Raw genomic sequence first — 20,425 nt, forward strand, 5'->3', positions numbered from 1 at the left:
CTCTTACCATTGGCAGGAGGGGAGGAGTCGAAGGGGGAGCAACGGGTAGGTCTCGTGTCTTTGAGCTCCTCAGGTGACGCTGAAGACGCTGAATCTCCATCTCTTGTTTCAAGAGGTCGATCTCGGTTTTCAGAGCCCTCATTTTCTGATTGCTATCTTTCCGAGTTAGCTGTAGTTGATCGTTTTCATCTCCGTCTTGTAAAAATTAAATTTTATTTCATTCAATTACAATTTTTTTTGTTCTTCTCAAAACAAGTAATGTTAATGCCTGGGAACAGAAGTCTTTTATCACAGGTGTCAGCATCAAGCACTTAGAGGTCAGGCAGAGCTTGGGCCAGGTTCAGTGTAAAGCTCCCTCTCCTCTGCCTCAATAATGCACCTTAAACCCAACCTACTCTGGGATTGAGGCATCCCCCTCTTGTACCAGGGTGATATTTTAACTCACTGCACCAGACACACTGTGACCTCTTAATTACCTTGCCATAAGAGCAAGTCACTATTCACTATTTAAAGAAGAGCAGGGGAGTTCTCCCTGGTGTCCTGGCCAACATTTATCCCTCAATCAACATCACTAAAACAGATTAACTGGTTATTATCACACTGCTGTTTGTGGAACCTTACTGTGCACAAATTGGCTGCCGTGTTTCCTACATTACAACAGTGACTACACTTCAAAAGTACTTAATTGGCTGTAAAGTGCTTTGGGGTGTCCTGTGGTCATAAATGCAAGTTCTTTCTTTATTTAAACAGAAGATGTCAGTCTACTATACAAACTGGCGTGTCACAGGTTTTAAATTGGAAATCCAGTCAGCTTAAGTACAATTAAACTCACCATGTCCCACATGCTTTCCCAACATAATATTGCACCTGTCCAGATATTGATGCTGTATGCTAGTTCGCTTTTTATCTATCCCGCCATGTTGCACACACAATAAGACTCCACTCTATTTGCTTTTTAGGATCCCAGTAAATGAATAAATGCTGATAAATACTTTGCAAAGCTTACCCAATAACATTAGCCTTTGGCCAATGGAAGTCTTCAGTGATTTTTGACTTCCACGGTTCCTTTGTCGTTTTAGCTGCAGTTTGAGAATTTCTTCTTCCAGCCGCTGATTTTCCAACTCCAGGGAGATCAGCTCCGAATCTAAATTGCGTTTAAATGTATCGTGTCCCCCTGTCAATCAAGATGAAGTCTGTTTAAATGCAGATTTCAATAAATTTAATTCAATTATAAAAGACAGAGAGTCAGTATATTATATATATTAAATGACTGAGTTGAGTGAAGAACAAGACCTCAAGCTGAACCTCTAGAGAGGGGGAGAACTTTACGAGTCCACACTTCCGGTGAGGAGTCTCACCCGCTAGCACCACAAATCGGAAATTTGCGCATAGACTGCCCTCAGTTTATGACCATTTATTTTCATTATTCCAATCTCATTACACCACTTTTAAAGAATATTTCAAAAAAAGTAATATGATTTTTTCTTTAAAGTATTTTTCCTCAGAATTTATTCCATCCCCCATTCCCTTTGTCCCTCTGTAGGTTTTGTCAAGCTAAAAACCTCCAGTAAACAAGAAGGTGGGGGTGGGGGAGTAGGATGACCTCCTGCTGGAAGGTATGGAACAGCGGCCTACCAACAACTCTCCCTCCTCCCCCCTCTGGGGAGGCACTTGGTATCCACTTGATAGAATGTCAAGAACTCAGCAGAGTAAAGGGGGGGGGGAAGGGAGACAGAAGGGGGGTTGGCCCTTCATTCCAGCACACCATGACACCATGTGGTAGAGCTCCAACATGTTGCACCACTCACCACCTTAAAAGATAGAAGTGATTGGTGTTTATGTACTGTGGAGGTGACGGAGACAGCTCAGCAGATCGGAGGCAGTGACGTAAGGTGATGGTTCTATCAATGCTACTTGTACCTTGCGAAGTTAGCTTTCTAAAAAAAAAATTATGGTGGCACTAGCTTTGAGCAGTTGTGTGAAAACCTGGCCTGTAAGTAATCTTAAAAAAGTTACAAGCCAAAAAATATTATTTAAAAACATCCCCCTAGGTGATTACCCTCCGACTCAGGACTGCGACCTTCTCACTATTTCCAAGACTACTGTGGAACAGGACACTTGAAGGCTCAGCCCTGTTCCAAACTAGCTTTTGTTCACTGCTTTCATTTTTTAAATTCATTCTCGGGATGTGGCCGTCGTTGGCAAGGCTGGCATTTATTGCCCATCCCTAGTTGCCCTGAGGGTGGTGAGCCGCCTTCTTAATTGTAGTGGTTTGATACAACTGATTGACTCTTAACAAGCCAATCACATTGGTGTGGGACTGGAATCACATATAGGCCAGACGAGGTAAAGATATCAGGTTTCCTTCCCTAAAGGACATTAGTGAACCAGTGGGATTCACAACATTCTGACAGCTTCATGGTCACTTTATTGATGCCAGCTTTTTATCTGAATTCTGATTCTCAAACTGCCATGGTGGGATTTGAACTCACATTCTCTGGATTATTAGTCCAGGACTCTAGATTACTAGTCCAGTAACATAATCACTACCATACCCAGATTATTCCAGGCTGTTCCTTTAACGACCTAATATCTAATCTAATAAAACCTTTGCCAGCTGTATTAATCTATTAAAAAGCCTCTGCATTGTAGCCTCTGCAGACACTCAGCAGCTGCTGATTTAAAACAATAATTATTTTCTGTGGTATTATGCACTTTCCTCCATTTTACGGTGCAGACGTACGTAATTAGGTTCAAAGTATTTTTAATTTCCATTTGCAACTTGGCGTGTTCTCACTTCTGTCTGTTAGAGAGGAAAAGAAAATTCAGAAAGAGAACAAAAAAAAAATGGGCCTGATCATGATTTGAAAATAGTATTGTGCTGCTTAGTACAAAGGCCAAGCAGCCTGGAGTGCTCGTCGGTTGGAGGAATGCATTGATTGATTGATTGATTGATGTACACCCCTGTACAACAGGCTGGCAATGCTCCTCACAGGTATGAATGCCTTTCCCATATATTAGCACCATTGCTAAACAAACTTCTACACAACCATACTGTGGTTCCTCTCCTTCCGGTGAGTCCTTGGGTGCTTCACCCTCCGTTCCATTTGCAGAGCTTCTGCCAAGAGGTCCTGTAGCTGTACGAGGATCAGCTGATCATTGCCGCCGTTCTGCAGGTAGGAAAGCCGCAAGACACTGTGGGGGAAATTCAGATACACGAATCGTCAACACAAATCACACAGGGAGTATCTCAAGTTTATCGTCCAATTCTGCTGAAAAATAGACTGCACAGCTTTTGCCTTCCACTCCCTATACAATGAGCTACCAATCTTAGCCATGCCATCTGTGGAAGAGCGGAGCAGAGGCCTAGACAAATACGGGAGGGAAAATCAGGGGAAGGATCATACCAGCTGCTCTTTGTGCACCTCCCAGCAATCAGATGTCTGGTACAGGCCTACGAACAGGTCAAAAATTCATCCTTTTGGCCAAGATATGGAGCAGGGCTTGGGAGGAGAAGCAAAACTCAACCAAATACAAACAAGAAAACTATACTTCAGATAATATGTTTTGTCTAAGGGCAACTCAAACTCTGAGTCTATTTTCTTTGATAAAATACAGTAAACAACAAGCCAGATTCAAAGATTTTTCATTTAAGCACCCTTTATACTTGAAAAAATAACAGCAAAAAGTAATAGAAACAAACACCAGTGAAATTTTAGTAACTTGCCAGATATTGAACTTTTCATGTAATAAATTGTAATGTCAGGCAGGGTTAGTGAGGTTTTACAGACACCAGTTTTTCTAAGTTTGGTAATTCTCAAAGCTCCAAAAATGCATTTCTCTGCACACGGCAGAATATTTCCAATAACTATGTGATTATTGTAAATGCACAGACCACTTTTGTTAAAAATACCAAATGCAAAATACTGCCAAAAATTAAAAGTGGCAGAAAAGCATGGAATTGATTTGCACACTGAGGAGAACTCCCCGCTCTTCTTCGAAATAGTGCAATGGGATCTTTTACAACCATCTGAAAGGACAGACAGGGTCTCGGTTTTTAACATTTCATCCGAAAGACAGCACCTCCAACAGTGCAGCACTCCCTCAGTGCTGGACTGGAGTGTCAGTCTAGATTCATTATATGCTCAAGTCTCTGGAGGGGGGCTTAAACCCACAACCTTCTGATATAGAGGCAAGAATGCTACCACCGAGCCATGGCCGACACTGGAAGGCACAGGACATGAAGATGGCCTGAGATTGGACAAGGCAACTAATGAAATGTAAAGACAAACTTTTAATCCTAGTATTCCCTTTCCAAAGCTGACAGCCATATATAAAGATAGACTGTGAAGAAAAAACACGACAGAAACTCACTCAACGAAAACCATGAATATTTATTTGGTGACATGAAGCATCACTTTTAGGGAACTGGAATACAATTGGTGCAGGCAATGATGCAAAATAAAAAAATGTAATTCTTCCCTCAGTTTTCCATCTGTTCACAACACATAACTTGGGCTAAAATATGGTGCAGCGGTGTATTGTGCAAAGTACTTCCCATTCATGATGTCACAGCGGGGGGAGACAAAATGTCTGCCTGCAAGGTGCTTCTTAAAGCATAAAACGACATCGAAGTTATAACACAGAAACAGGCCATTCAGCCAAACCAGTCCATGTTGGTGTTTATCCTCCACACGAGCAGTAGTCCTAATCCCATGTGTCCACCCTGTTCCCATATCCCTTTATTCCATTTTCCTTCAACCACCTATGTAACCTATTCTTAACTGTTGACATGGTTTCTGTTTCAGTCACCAACTCAGATATTGCATTCCGCAGCTTCGCAACCCTCTGTGTAGAAATATTTCTGCTGCTCTGTCCTAAATATCTTACGTTTAATCTTATTTCTATGTCCTCTTGTACTAGACACCCCTCAACTACAGGAAACAGTCTGTTTCTAACTACTCTGTCCCATTCCGATATAATTTAAAACATCTCTATGAAATCACCCCTTAACCTCCTCTGTCCTGAAGAAAGCAGCTCCAATTTCTCAAGTCTTTCTTCATATTTAAATTACCTCATAACAGGCAGCATCCTTGAAAAGAACAAGGATAAACAGAGAACAAAATATTAATAATGATATTACTCTTTATATTGTTTAGCATCATAGGAACAGGAGTAGGCCATAAACCCCCACGAGCCTGTTCCGCCATTCTGTTAGATCATGGCTGATCTGTACCCCACCTTTGCTCCATATCCCTTCATATCTTTACCTAGCAAAAATCTATCTCTCTCAGTCTTGAAAACTCCTATTGACTCAGCATTCACAGCCATTTGGGGGAGAAAATTCCAGATTTCTACAACACTTTGTGTGAAAAAGTACTTCCTGATTTTCCTCTTAAATGACCTAGCTCTAATTTTAAGATTATGTTCCCTGGTTGTTGATTCCTCTATCAGAGGAAATAGTTTCTCTGTATCTACTCTATTGAATCCTTTTAAAATTTTAAATACCTCGATCAGATCATCCCTCAATCTTCTAAACTCAAGGAAATACAAGCCAAGTTTATGCAATTTGTCTTCATAATTTAACCCTCTCAGCCCCGGTATCATTCTGGCGAATCCGGGTTGCACCCTCTTGAAAAGGCCAATATATCCTACCTGAGGTGTGGTGCCCAAAACTCAATGCAATACTCCAGATAGGGTCTGACCAAGGCTCTATACAACTACAGTATACCTGCCTCCCCTTTGTAATCCAGCCCCCTTGAGATAAAGTTCAACATTCCACTAGGTTTTTCGGTTGCTTTTTGTACCTGTCTACTAGCTTTAAATGATTTGTGTACTTGAACTCACAAATCTCTTTGCTCTTCTACATTTCCTAGTTTCTCACCATTTATAAAATACTCTGATTTATCTTTCTTACGTCCAAAGTACATGGCTTCACACTTGCCCACATTAAAGTTCATCTGCCATAGTTTTGCCCACTCACTTAATCTGTCTGTGTCCCTTTGCATCATGTGACAATTCAGCAGAATATACTTCTTGATCCTCACTGCCATATATTGTTACTCTTTTGATATTTAAAGACAAACTATGTTTCTTAGAGGTTCTCACACACCGCTGCTTCTTTAGGCAAGGAAGTTGGACTTTTATTTTGAAGTATAGGAACAGTTTACTTACATCGCTGAGCCTGATTCAGCCACTGCCTTCCCAGCTCTGCACAATTGCTGGTGCTTCTCTCTATAGGTGTAACCAGTGCACCCGGTGGCCCTGCTGTAGGAATTTACACTTTTCTCTTTTAATTTCTTTTAAGTTATTCATTGTCGTTCAAAACTTCAGCACAACTAGGTCAAAACCCTGTGCCCAGCATGAGGCTAAGCTACTAATCTGTACCGAGATATCTCATACATTCTTCGCTCAGAACAAATCAACAACTTAAAGTAACAAAATCTTTCTCTTAACAGTTCTTTCAGACATTGTCGCACAAGGACCATTGATTTTGATTCATCATCCATTCTGGAACAGGTATCCTATTCTCTCAGTATTAATTCCGCACTCTCATCTTACTGTGTCTGTGCTTCTCGAGATGTAGGTGTCTGAGCTCGAGTTCATCATACCCATGAGTGAGTATAGCGATGGATCCAATTCTCTTGCAATTTCCTCAGATGCTAACAATTTCTCAACACTTGTCCACCTTCTGAGAGAACCTCACAAGTTTCAGTGCCTTCTCCTCTTTAGACCTCTATCTTGTCCCATCAGCAACATTCTCATGAAATCTCCTTCCTTCAGGGGTGAAGATTCTTTGGCTCCCTTAGTACTTTCTGAGCTTCTGTTGCACATTTTCATTCATTTTTATTTTGACTGAAAAGCCTATTGTAAATAGTAGAATCTCGGTTCTGCTCATCAACACTGCAACAGATTGCTTCGCACTCCATGTACAAATTGCATTCTTATAGTCCAGCACTGCAATGAATTGGTCTGCCCTGGCTATTTTAACCTTTATCATTAGAGATTTTGTTATTGGACTGCTCATTCAGCATTTCCATTACTCTTGGATATCTTGGCAATATGCTTGAGGTCATTGAGTTACTTCAAGTAATGTGCTTGAGGTTCCAGTCTGTGGTGAACTTCCCGAATTCCTCAAAGATAAATGGTAGACATTTGCTGAAAAGATATATCCAACAATCCAGTCTTGCAAACTGACCTTTGAGGGTTTTTCTTAAACTTAGAGTCTCGGCTACTGTGTCATTCAAAGAGTCAATTTTCCAGAAATTCATTTAATAACAGAGGATGATCAAAAAGTTATCATCATTAAAGGTAAGCAAGTCAATTCTACCCTTTGACCACAGACAATCAGACACTTGTTATTACTCTTTTAATTTAATCCATTAGGAGACACTGGCTTGCCCCAGTGTCATCAACCCAAATACACTTAACAAAAGTGCCCCCTTTTTAGAGGGGCACAAACAATAAACCCACAAATCATAAAAAAGGGACAAAGGAAACTTATTAAATCAAATCACAATATTATTCCCATTATCAAGCATGCACCCAGTCAGAGGGTTGTTATTAATTGCAGATGATCTGAATGGGACCCGGCTATGGGCAGAGTTCCATATTGGGACCACTGTTGTTCATCATTTTCATTAATGATCTAGAGAAAGGGTTAAACAGAATCATTCTTACATTTGCAGAAGAAGCAAAAGAAATGTGCATAGGGTTTAGTAATTCAGAACACATTGATAGATTACAGACCAATTTAGATAAATTAGGTGAATGGACCAGATGTGTGGCTGATGATATTTAATGTGGACCATACATCTGGAGTTAGGAAGCTGTGGGCATCTCTCCCATGCAGGGATACCTGTTAAATGTTTATAAATTAAGGAGGAGACCTGGGGGAAGTAGTTGATCACTTATTAAAAGGTGCACAAGGTGTGTGAGGTGAGCATAGGGAAAGCAAATTAGGTTGTATTACTAGGACCATTGAGCACAAAATGGAGTGTACTATGCTTATGCTGTATGAGGGTCAGGTACATCCACACTTGGCGTATTCTTTCCACTTTTGGTCCCTGTTCATGATAAAGGATAACAAGGCTCTGGAGAGTGGACAGAGGGCAATGACCAGAATGATACCAAATTTTAAAACTCTTAGTCATGAGGATAAGCTCCAAGAGATAGGTCTAATACTTTGAAGATACACAGGGATATGTTTGAAGTTTTAAAATGAAGCGGTGTTTGGATGCAGGTCATTTGAAATGGTATGGGATTGTAGTATTGGATGGTTATACCAATAAAATCCATGACAAAGCATTAAGCTAGATGCCAGGAAGTACCCCCACTCCCAGCCCCAGCCCACCAGAGAGAGTCACAACCCTCTGGAATAAACTCCCAAGGTATGTGGTAAGTATGGAATTGCTACACTCCTATTCCTGGGAGAAGAGGACATTTCTAGTTATAGGGGCAAGTTGCCAGTTAATTGTGACTGTGATGTTTCATGGGCAACTATGGTTACCTGGAGCTTGCTTGATTGACTGAGGGGGTTAGAGAGGAATTGCCCAGAGGTCATCCTGAATTGGCCGCAGATCTTTTTGCCTCTCCCAAGAGACTGCTCTGTTAGGCGGCGAACAGAGTGTCGGGTAGGAGCATCGACTGGATGGGGCAAACCTAATGGTTTCTTTTCACCCTTCTTCTCCTACCTTCACATATTAGAATCTTTTCTCTTTTGCAACATGTGACTCACAGTGTAGCTCTGCAATCGATGTTTTTTTTAAAAATCAGATTAATTGCCTCTGGCTCTTCCTGCTACTGATCCTCAGAAGTATGGACTAAATATGTCCTGCTTGAAGTATCTAGTTTTAAACCAGCTGATGCAAGGAATTCAGCTTGCTAGAACATGTTTACATAATTAAACTCAGTGCCATAAGGCCCAATTTTCCAAACTAGTGCATAGGAGCATAGTGCATGCCCACTCTTTCATTCAAAAGCAAAACTATGCAGCATGCAGCAGACAATAATGACTCTGGTTGGACTGTAAACCAACACCCTAACCAACTGGTTCATACAACTGAATCATTCCTTCAGCATTCCTAAGCTTTGCTTGACAGTCACTCGAGTTGCGTCATGGATCTCACTGTTTCTGTGCTATGCTGTTGTGTGGGATTTCTAATTGAGGTTATTAGCCATGGCTGGAAGGGTCTCCTACTGTGGACTGCTGAGGAATAAAAGATTCATGGCTACCCTCTGGATAACAGACATTAACATGCAGGACTGCATTTCTTTGGTCTGAATAATTATGGTATAGTACCCCTTCCTCTTCCTGTATGCATTCAAGTTGGTAGATGGATCCTTGTACTCTTCGGAAGCCTGTACAGTGGATGACGTTCTGTGCCTTCTCCAGTTGGTGTCTTCTTTCCACTGGGAAAGTTATAAAGGTGTTTCCACTGACAAACATGGCATCAGTCACTCGCTTGGTAGAGATATGATAGACTAAATTATAAAAATAAAGAAGGCCTTGCATTTATATAGCACCTTTCACATCCTCAGGACATCCTAAAGTGCTTCACATCCCACAGTACTGTTGTAATGCAGGAAACATGGCAGCCAATTTGCACACATCAAGGTCCCATAAACAGCAATGAGACAAATGACCACATCATCTGTTTTAGTGATGTTGGTTGAGGAATAAATGTTGACCAGGACACCAGGGAGAACTCCCCTGCTCTTCTTCAAATATTGACATGGGATCAAATGAGGACTTGGTTTAATGTCTTATCTGAAAGACTACACCTCCAGCTGTTCAGCACGCCCCTAATACTATACCAGCCAGCCTGGATTATGTGCTCATTTCTCTGGAATGGGACTTTAATGCATGACCTGCTGACTCAGAGGCAAGAGTGCTACCAGTGAACTAAGGCTGACAGCATATGGCTGATGGCTTGAATGGATCTTGTTGCCTAGAAGCTTTATGCCATTATTAATTTCACAGCCATGGGAAGAGGCATCCAGTTCTTGAGGACATCAGTAAGTCAGCCCACAGCAAATGGCATAGTTTGGTCACTGCCTCTGTAATGAAGCATGTCTGACAAAAAACAGATCTTGTTTAACAAAGCCTGCAAGGGTAGCACGGTGTGCAAACTGGCTTAAACATCCATTCCCTCCACCAGCAACATACCGTGGCTGCAGTGTGTACTATCTACAGGGCGCACTGCAGCAACTCACCAAGTCTTCTTCGGCAGCACCTCCCAAACCCGCAACCTCCACCACCTAGAAGGACAAGGGCAGCAGGTGCATGGGGACACCACTACCTCCAAGTCATCCTCCAAGTCACACACCATCCCAACTTGGACATACATCGCTGTTCCTTCATTGTTGCTGGGTCAAAATCCTGGAACTCCCTACCCAACATCATTGTGGGAGCACCTTCACCACACGGACTGCAAAGGTTCAAGAAGAAGGCCCACCACCACCTTCTCAAGGGCAACTAGGGATGGGCAATAAATTAATGAATTAAAAAACCACAGGTCCTTGGGTATTGGTGACAGTGAACATGTTGCCTGAGGTATCCTTGAACCTGAAGATTTAGTGTCCTCACACATTGGTCTTCCTTATCCAATTCATGCAGCACTTTGGGAAAAGCCAAAGAGATTCTCATCCTCGAAGCCTTGTTAGGTACAACTTGTACTGCAGCAGTAATTGTCCAGACTAAGCAAACTGAAGGCTTTAGCAAAAAGGCAGAAATATAGAAAGAAAAAGTATGCAAATTTCAATGCACAAAGAATGCTCACTACCCACAAAATAAAAATTAGACATCAACAGAAACAATAGCAGCAACCTTGCCAAAGCAGACCAGATAGGTAGAGCAGTAAAGTGGCCATTTTATGTAGGTGAAGTTTGTGCTCAGAGCAGAGCCTTGTCCATTGTCTTGAAATACAACATGGTGCTTCTTTTGCTTAAATATACCTCTTAAATTAGGCTTGTGCATATGTGTCACGCAGCTGCACTCCGTCCCCAAAATCACATCTTAGAAAATTGGATGCTTGAAGTTAAGAACCTGATTTTGCAACCTGTGTCCGCCACCAGCTGTGCTGCATTCCACTGGTGGAGCCATGTAAAGTCAGCTCTGTAGATTACTGAAAATGGACAGGAAACTATACTATAAATTATTTGTGTCTCAACAAAACGTACTTGTGTTGCAAAATATGATGCAAATGCTTTTTTTTTAAACAGTACGCAAGTGTAATCAAATTCGGTACAGGGTCTACAGTCTAACCACCTACTTCCACCTCCGTAACATCGCCCGCCTTCGCCCTGGCCTCATCTTATCTCCTGCTGAAACCCTCATTCATACTTTTGTTACCTCCAGACTCGACAATTCCAATCCTCTCCTAACCAGCCTCATATCTTCCACCCTCCATAAACTCGAGCTCATCCAAAATTCTGCTGCCCGTATCTAAACCTGCACCAAGTCCTGTTCACCCATCACCCCTGCGCTCGCTGACCTACATTGGCTCCCGGTCCACTAATGTCTTAATTTTAAAACTCTCATCCTTATGTTCAAATCCTTCCACGGTCTCGCTCCTCCCTATCTCTGTAATCTCCTCTAGCCCTACAACCTTCCGAGAACTCTGCGTTCATCCAACTCTAGACTCTTGTACATCGCCTCCTCCCTTCGCCCCACCATTGGTGGCTGTGCCTTTTGCTTTATAGGCCGTAAGCTCTGGAGTTCTCTTCCTAAATCTTTCTATCCTCCTTTAGGACTCTCCTTAAAACTTACCTCTTTAACCAAGCCTTTAGTCACCCATTCCAATATCTCCTTCTTTGTCTCGGCGTCAATTTTTGTCTGATAACACACCTGTGAAGCGCCTTGGGGCGTTTTTCTATGTTAAAAACACTATATAAATGCAAGTTGTTGTTGTTAATTTATTTTCATTCATTGATTATAGATTACTAGAAGGTACAATTAACACCGTGTAGTATCACAGCCCCATCATTAACTGGATTTAGTCCAGAAAAGATTTACCTGATTTCGGATGACAGGCTTCCTCCTCCATAGAAAGGAACGAAAGTCTGTGGCTGCTGAACCTTTTCCTTTTTCTTTGATGAATGTGAGTGCAAAGTGCTCTGTCTGCTTACAACTTTGTTTCGTCTGCATTAATAAAAGTATAAGAATTAGTTACTGAAAACTCCCTGATACAGGTTGTATTCTGACAATTTGAAATTTTCCCAATAATTCAGCCTATTGCCCTAGAAATTTGAGTCAAAAGCTGATTAACAACCTCACTTCACGAGGGTTTTTGAAAAGAAACTTAAAATGAAATTCCTCAGTTAAGATTTGCTTTTTTTTTGCCTTTTTCCATTCCACTCATGATGTGAACCATCCCCCAAAAAAAGGGTGGGTGGACAGCCTACACCCACTAATGCCGCTTTGTATTCCAATGCTGAAAATATGCAGAGTAAACATTGCACCACAGGAATTGCTAGATGAAAAAAGACCAAGGTCCATCCAACTCGCCTTCTACCATCCTGGTAATAGCAACAATAATGGAGTTGTTGAATAATCATTGCAATCAATCTCCATCAATTAGTCTGAAACAGACCCAGAGGAAAACCCCAGTGGTGGAGAGTTTTGGAAACCGGGCCAATTCTCTCTTTGATTTCTTCCTCACTGCCCTTGAACGAATATCTGACTCCAGACAAGCTGAAGCTCATTCCTAGGATATTCTTCTCACTTCCTTGTACTTTTGTCAACAAATTTGTCAACAAATCAGTAGTAGTTGAGCTGAAACTTGTAGGGGAACACTATGAAACTTCTCATGGATGAAACGTGCAGAAGTAGTAAGGATAGTGCAGTCCAATCCTATAGGAAAGTTGCAATAGAACCTTATAGTGAAGGACCAGGAGAATCCATATAATTATCTCGAATTTAGGCCGCATTTATTGCCCATCCCCAGTTACTCGAAGAGCTTGGTGGCGGTTGCAATTTTGGAAAAGGAATAGGCCAATTTTTTATTCGTTCATGGGATGTGGGCATCGCTGGCAAGGCCAGCATTAATTGCCCATCCCTAATTGCCCTTGAGAAGGTGGTGCTGAGCCATCTTCTTGAACCGCTGCAGTCCATGTGGTGAAGGTTCTCCCGCAGTGCTGTTAGGAAGGGAGTTCCAGGATTTTGACCCAGTGACGTTGAAGGAACGGCGATATATTTCCAAGTCGGGATGGTGTGTGACTTGGAGGGGAACATGCAGGTGGTGTTGTTCCCATGTGCCTGCTGCTCTTGTCCTTCTAGGTAGTAGAGGTCGCGGGTTTGGGAGGTGCTGTCGAAGAAGCCTTGGCGAGTTGCTGCAGTGCATCCTGTGGATGGTACACACTGCAGCCACTGTGCGCCGGTGGTGAAGGGAGTGAATGTTTAGGGTGGTGGATGGGGTGCCAATCAAGCGGGCTGCTTTGTCCTGGATGGTGTCGAGCTTCTTGTGTGTTGTTGGAGCTGCACTCATCCAGGCAAGTGGAGAGTATTCCATCACACTCCTGACTTGTGCCTTGCAGATGGTGGAAAGGCTTTGGGGAGTCAGGAGATGAGTCACTTGCCGCAGAATACCCAGCCTCTGACCTGCTCTTGTAGCCACAGTATTTATATGGCTGGTCCAGTTAAGTTTCTGGTCAATGGTGACCCCCAGGATGTTGATGGTGGGGGATTCGGCGATGGTAATGTTGTTGAATGTCAAGGGGAGGCGGTTAGACTCTCTCTTGTTGGAGATGGTCATTGCCTGGCACTTATCTGGCGCGAATGTTACTTGCCACTTATCAGCCCAAGCCTGGATGTTGTCCAGGTCTTGCTGCATGCTGGCTCGGACTGCTTCATTATTTGAGGGGTTGCGAATGGAACTGAACACTGTGCAATCATCAGCAAACATCCCCATTTCTAACGTTATGATGGAGGGAAGGTCATTGATGAAGCAGCTGAAGATGGTTGGGGCTAGGACACTACCCTGAGGAACTCCTGCAGCAATGACCTGGGGCTGAGATGATTGGCCTCCAACAACCACTACCATCTTCCTTTGTGCTAAGTATGACTCCAGCCACTGGAGAGTTTTCCCCCTGATTCCTATTGACTTCAATTTTACTAAGGCTCCTTGGTGCCACACCCGGTCAAATGCAGTCACTCTCATCTCATCTCTGGAATTCAGTTCTTTTGTCCATGTTTGGACCAAGGCTATAATGAGGTCTGGAGCCGAGTGGTCCTGGCGGAACCCAAACTGAGCATCGGTGAGCAGTTATTCGTGAGTAAGCTTGATAGCATTGTCGACGACACCTTCCATCACTTTGCTGATGATTGAGAGTGGACTGATGGGGCGGTAATGGCCGGATTGGATTTGTCCTGCTTTTTGTGGACAGGACATACCTGGGCGATTTTCCACATTGTCGGCTAGATGCCAGTGTTGTAGCTGTTATGGAACAGCTTGGCTAGAGGCACTGCTAATTCAGGAGCACAAGTCTTCAGTACTACAGCCGGGATGTTGTCATGGCCCATAGCCTTTGCTGTATCCAGTGCACTCAGCCATTTCTTGATATCACGTGGAGTGAATCGAATTGGCTGAAGACTGGCTTCTGTAATGGTGGGGATATCGGGAGGAGGCCGAGATGGATCATCCACTCGGCACTTCTGGCTGAAGATGGTTGCAAACGCTTCAGCCCTGTCTTTTGCACTCCGCCATCATTGAGGATGGGGATGTTTACAGAGCCTCGTCCTCCTATTAGTTGTTTAATTGTTCACCACCATTCACGACTGGATGTGGCAGGACTGCAGAGCTTTGATCTGATCCGTTGGTTGTGGAATCGCTCAGCTCTGTCTACAGCATGTTGCTTCCGCTGTTTAGCATGTAGTCCTGAGTTGTAGCTTCACCAGGTTGGCACCTCATTTTTAGGTACACCTGGTGCTGCTCCTGGCATGCTCTTCTACACTCCTCATTGAACCAGGGTTGATCCACTGGCTTGTTGGTAATGGTGGAGTGAGGAATATGCCGGGCCATGAGGTTACAGATTGTGCTGGAATACAATTCTGCTGCTGCTGATGGCCCACAGCACCTCATGGATGCCCAGTTTTGAGCTGCTAGATCTGTTCTGAACCTATCCCATTTAGCACGGTGGTAGTGCCACACAACATGTTGGATGGTGTCCTCAGTGCGAGGACGGGACTTCGTCTCCACGAGGACTGTGCGGTGGTCACTCCTACCAATACTGTCATGGACAGATGCATTTGCGACAGGTAGATTGGCGAAGGCGAGGTCAAGTAAGTTTTTCCCTCGTGTTGGTTCGCTCACCACCTTCTGCAGGCCCAGTCTGGCAGCTATGTCCTTCAGGACTCGGCCAGCTCGGTCAGTAGGGGTGCTACCGAGCCACTCTTGGTGATGGACAGTGAAGTCCCCCACCCAGAGTACATACTGTGCCCTTACTACCCTCAGTGCTTCCTCCAAGTGGTGTTCAGCATGGAGGAGGACTGCTTCATCAGCTGAGGGAGGACGGTAGGTGGTCATCAGCAGGAAGTTTCCTTGCCCATGTTTGTCCTGATGCCATGAGATTTCATGGTGTCCAGAGTCAATGCTGAGGACTCCCAGGGCCACTCCCTCCTGACTGTATATCACTGCACCGCCAGCTCTTGTTCTGGATTCCCCCAGCAGAAGAAATGGTTTCTCTGTATCTAATCCAATTGAATCTCTATCATTTTAAGCACCTCAATTATATCACCCCTCAACTTTCTAAACTCAAGGAAATACAAGGCAAGTTAATGCAACCTGTCCTTACAATTAGCCCTTTAAGGCCTGATGTCATTCTGATGAATCTGCGCTAATATATCTTTGCTGAGGTTTGGTGCCAAAACTGAACAAAGTTCTCCAGATGGGGTCAGGCCAAGGCTCTGTAAAACTGAAGCATCATTTCCTCACTTTTGTATTTCAACCCCCTTGAGATAAACGTCAATATTGCATTAGCCTTTTTGAACCTGTGTACTAGCTTTTAGTGATCCGTGCACATGGACACCCAAATCCCTTTGCTCTTCCACAGCTCCTAGTCTCTCATCATCAAGAAAATATTCTGATTTGTCTTTTTCAGATCCAAAGACCTCACACTTTCCCACAGTGAACTCCATCTTCCAGAGTTTTGCCATCTCCTTGAACCATCGCTTGTCAGCCCAACTCTGAACGATATCCAGATTATGCTGTCGGCTGGCATGGGCTCGTTTACGCAGGCGTACAGTGTGCATGTTGACCCAACTGATTTTCCAATATTTTCCAATGTGGTGCACCTGGGCGTGAACCCAAGAAAATCTCCCCTTACCTATCTGGTAGTTTTTAAAGTCTTTAAAGACTTATGGTCTTCTTGCAAAAAGCACCTTTTGCCCACAGTTTTATACCAATAACATTTTAAGCTTATAGACAACTGTGCTTGTACTTCTAACTTCATTTTTGCCCCTCTTTCCTTCAATCCATTAAATTGAGCCCTGATCCAAAATACCATAGATTCAAGCAAGTCAATCACAAATTGGGGATGCACATGATATTGCAAATTGTCCAAATTAGGCATTAACTCACAATTAGTTGATATTGGCCATTAATCTATATTTTTAGTTAATTAATTAATCAATACATTTAAATAACTAGACAAATGCAAACCTCATCTTTTTCAGCTTTGTCAAGTGGACATAGACGTGATTGCTAGTGGCTTCACTGATAAAACCCTAGTACAAGGGGGTAATTTTCAACCTTCACGGTCTGGGTAGTTATCTGACACAGCTGATCACTCGTCATTGTAGAATCCATCCGATTTCATCCCTCTGATTTTAATGGGATGACAATCGGGCAGGTTTTATACCAGGTGGGCAATCTGCCCCGCCAGGCCATGAAGATGAAAATTACCCCTCCCCCAACAGTTTGTTGATCCTCTTTATGATTTTTATTGGCATTGTGCTGAGTTAAACAACATTTTCTCATAAAACCCAAATGCAAGACAAAACCAGAGCCTGCTGCCCGTTTCACCACTGGCATAGCGGCAAATTCAAAGAGAAAAATGAATCCTGGACCTGAAAGTTTTTTTCTCTGTGATGTTTTTGAATGTGCTTACATTGATTCCTGCTGTAGGATCTCCAGCTGTTGCTTCATTGACTCCAGAAGTAGCTCATTTTTGTGTTCTTGTGCCTTAAGCTCTGCCAACATTTTCTCCACTTGTGAAGAGGTCTTGCTTTGCTCAGACAATTCATTTAATCTTCTCACAATCTCTGCAGTGAAATTACAAATGCTAAATTTCTGTGGCAATCTCTATAAATCTACCTATAACAAAAGTATACCTTACAGAAAGCCACAATTACACACAATGCTTGACAAACATTAGCCATTCCCCTTAAGTATCAGCCTTGGATCAGTTGGCACCACTTTCACCTGAGTCAGAAGGTCATGGGTTCAAACCCCACTCCTAACACTGAGGCACATAATCTAGGCTGACACCTCAGTACAGTACTGAGGGATTGCTGCACTATCAGAGGAGCTGTCATTTGGATGAGACGTTAAACCGAGCCCCATCTGCCCTCACAGGTGGACGAAGGTGGGCAGGGGAGTTCTCCTGGTGTTCTGGTCAACATTACTATAAATCTGTTAACTCATTGTTGTTTGTGGGGCCTTGTGCACAAATTGGCTGCTGCCTTTCCCGACATTACAACAATGGCTACACTTCAAATCTACCTCATTGTCTGTGAAGCACTTGGGATGGCCTGAGGTCATGAAAGGCGCTATATAAATGCATGGTTTTTCTTTCTTTAGGGGAAAGGGGGTCCCAGGTCACATCTGGGAAAAAAAGGCCCAAAGTATTTAAGTAGTTCACAAATACACAAAGAGTTCAGCATTTTGAAATATTAGAACAATTTTTAAGACCTCAAGCTGTTGAGTGAACAATGCCTCATTTGATAGTGGAGTCAGGGTCTTGCCTTGTGTATAAGGGACTATGCAATGCAGGATACTAGAAAGTGACTGTACACAAAGTAGCAACACGTTTACTAAGCTCTACCTTATCGATTGTAAAATATAGCTCAAGATAGAGTTCTGGAAAGATCAACAGGGCTATGGAACAAAGACACCCGATTACATCAGGACTCCAGTTTTGACCATTGCAAAACCATAACGGAAGATAATTCTATCTAGAATACAACATTAAATAATCCTGACAGAGATGACAGGTTGAATAATAAACGTAAGCAGCCACTACTGTTCTGCATTGAGACAATACATTTAAATTTAAAAATTTCTTATTCCCCATCCGGGACTACATCAGGCAAGGAATTTGGCAGCAACCCCTGGTGTTGGGGAGAGGTAATAATGCAGCATTTCTTTATTAAATGGAATTAGATAGTAACCCTTTATCAAATCTGAAGCGGTCTTTGTTGTATTTTGATGATTTTCCGGTAATCAGTTCGGATTACTATTGACCGAATCTTGGGAGTTTACCTGCTCTCTGTTCCTCTAGTTCCTTGTTGCGAGATAATATACCAGTGACGTGTTTCCCGTGATCCTGTGCCAAGTTCTGCAACTCGTTCTTGTGTTCCCGCATCCACTGCTCTCTGGGGCTTGGACCATCCTGAGGTTTAAGGCATAAGGCATAACACAGGACAAAATGTTAGTGGATAGTTACTCTGGCACTTATGATAACCTGGCATTTTACGTCAAAAACAAATTGCTGTACCTTGCAATGGTTGAATGTGGTTTTGGATCCTCAGACACTGAAGGGAGAATTTTAACCCCCCCTGCTGGGGGAGGGGAGGGAGGAAGGAGGCTGGGGGCGGGGGTTTAAATTCTTAAAAATGTGAAACCCGATCCCAACCCGTTATGAATGCACCTACTTCCGCTTTAACCGGGGTGGGTTGAGAGGGGACAAGTAACCTGCTCTCCAGAGGCGGGTTGGTGATTTTAATATGTTAATGAGGCTGCGTGCCTCAGATTTTAGAAGCCATTTGGATTTAACGGCTGCAGGCCGGGTGTCCCAGGGCTCGGGAAACTCAGCAGCTAAAGGGAGGCGAGAACTGCCGGATCCAGCAGCAAAGTGCTTTTCCAGCACTGCTTGTGGGCCAGGAGGAGCAGGAGTGCTTCCCCCAATTCCCCAAGATAACCTGCCGTGATCTGCCTCCTTCCTCACGATCTTCTGACACCCTCCCCATGATCGGCCGACACCCTCCCCGCGATCCAATGTCTCTGCTTCCCCCCCCCCCACCACCCTGGCGATCTCTTCCCCGCCCCCCCCCCCACCTCCCGCGATCTCTCCCTCCTCTCCAGTCCCCGGCTGTGGCCTTCTCCCGCAGGACTTCCCGCCCAGCAGCCAGCCAACCTCTCAATCTGGCCGGCTGCCGGGCGGGAAATGGAGAAAAAAAATGTAATGAGGTCCTGCCATTAAATTCGGCACAACCTCCGCGTTTCCCAGATTTCCAGATTTCCCGGCCGCTGACAGTCGCCCCCACTCCCTCCCATCTCTCCATAAATATCAGGACCTGCATTTTCAAATTTGACAACAGTGGGCCATTTCAGTAGTTCAGACAGAGCAAGAATACACCATTTCAGTTAACAGGATACAAAGCTACCCTTAAGGACTACCCTTAATTACCTTCCTACATTACAACAGTGACGACACTTCAAAAGTACTTCATTGGCTGTAAATCATTTTGGGACATTCTGAGGTTGTGAAAGGCTCTATATAAATGCAAGTTCCTTCTTTCTTTCCCTAATGCTGGGGCTTTTCCTGGAGATCTATGTGGCACAATGACCACTAGGGCTGCCTCAGCATTCCCCATAAAAGACAAGTCAACCAATGCATCAAAACAGGAGCACCTTGCCCTAAAATTCCACCTGTTTGTTCCCCTGTAGACTACAGCCATCAATCCACTCCAACCCCCTAAGGCACATGCCACCCAAGGACAGTTAATGCACATATATCTTTGCAATCAATGGATGTAGCACCAGATGTAATAAAATGACAGGATCCTGTATGTAAATATGTATTTAAACTCGTTTCATAAGAACATAAAAACATACGAAATAGGAGCAGGTGTAGGCCACATGGCCCCTTGAGCCTGCTCCACCATTCAATAAGATCATGGCTGATCTTCTACCTCAACTCCACTTTCCCACCCTATCCCCACATCCCTCGATTCCCTTAGTGTCCAAATATCTATCGATCTCAGTCTTGAATACACTCAACGACTGAGCATCCACAGCCCTCTGGGGTAGAGAATTACAAACCCTCTGAGTGAAGAAATTTTTCCTCATCTCGGTCCTAAATGGTCGACCCCTCATCTTGAGACTATGACCTCTAGGTCTAGACTCTTCAGCCAGGGGAAACAGCCTCTCAGTATCTACCCCGTCAAGCCCTCTAAGAATTTTATATGTTTCAATGAGATCATCTC

General features: G+C 43.5%; 1 protein-coding gene across 3 annotated transcripts in view; it reads right to left on the reverse strand.

Moving 5' to 3' along the window:
* Positions 1–20,425, reverse strand: part of LOC137321164 (coiled-coil domain-containing protein 17-like) — a 74,475-nt gene that overhangs the window by 34,219 nt on the left and 19,831 nt on the right. For all 3 annotated transcript variants that reach the window (XR_010962728.1, XM_067983417.1, XM_067983418.1), the window contains exons 3-8: positions 18,480–18,609; positions 17,107–17,260; positions 12,017–12,142; positions 3,056–3,195; positions 1,007–1,174; positions 8–195 (exon numbers count right to left, since the gene is read on the reverse strand). Coding sequence is in view for 2 of the 3 variants with exons in the window: in XM_067983417.1 (XP_067839518.1) it covers positions 8–195; positions 1,007–1,174; positions 3,056–3,195; positions 12,017–12,142; positions 17,107–17,260; positions 18,480–18,609 (906 nt within the window). In the remaining variant the exon portion in view is untranslated. The remainder of the gene's footprint in view (positions 1–7; positions 196–1,006; positions 1,175–3,055; positions 3,196–12,016; positions 12,143–17,106; positions 17,261–18,479; positions 18,610–20,425) is intronic.

The sequence above is a fragment of the Heptranchias perlo genome, chromosome 4 (assembly GCF_035084215.1).
Source record: "Heptranchias perlo isolate sHepPer1 chromosome 4, sHepPer1.hap1, whole genome shotgun sequence".
In the NCBI taxonomy this organism is placed as follows: domain Eukaryota; kingdom Metazoa; phylum Chordata; class Chondrichthyes; order Hexanchiformes; family Hexanchidae; genus Heptranchias; species Heptranchias perlo.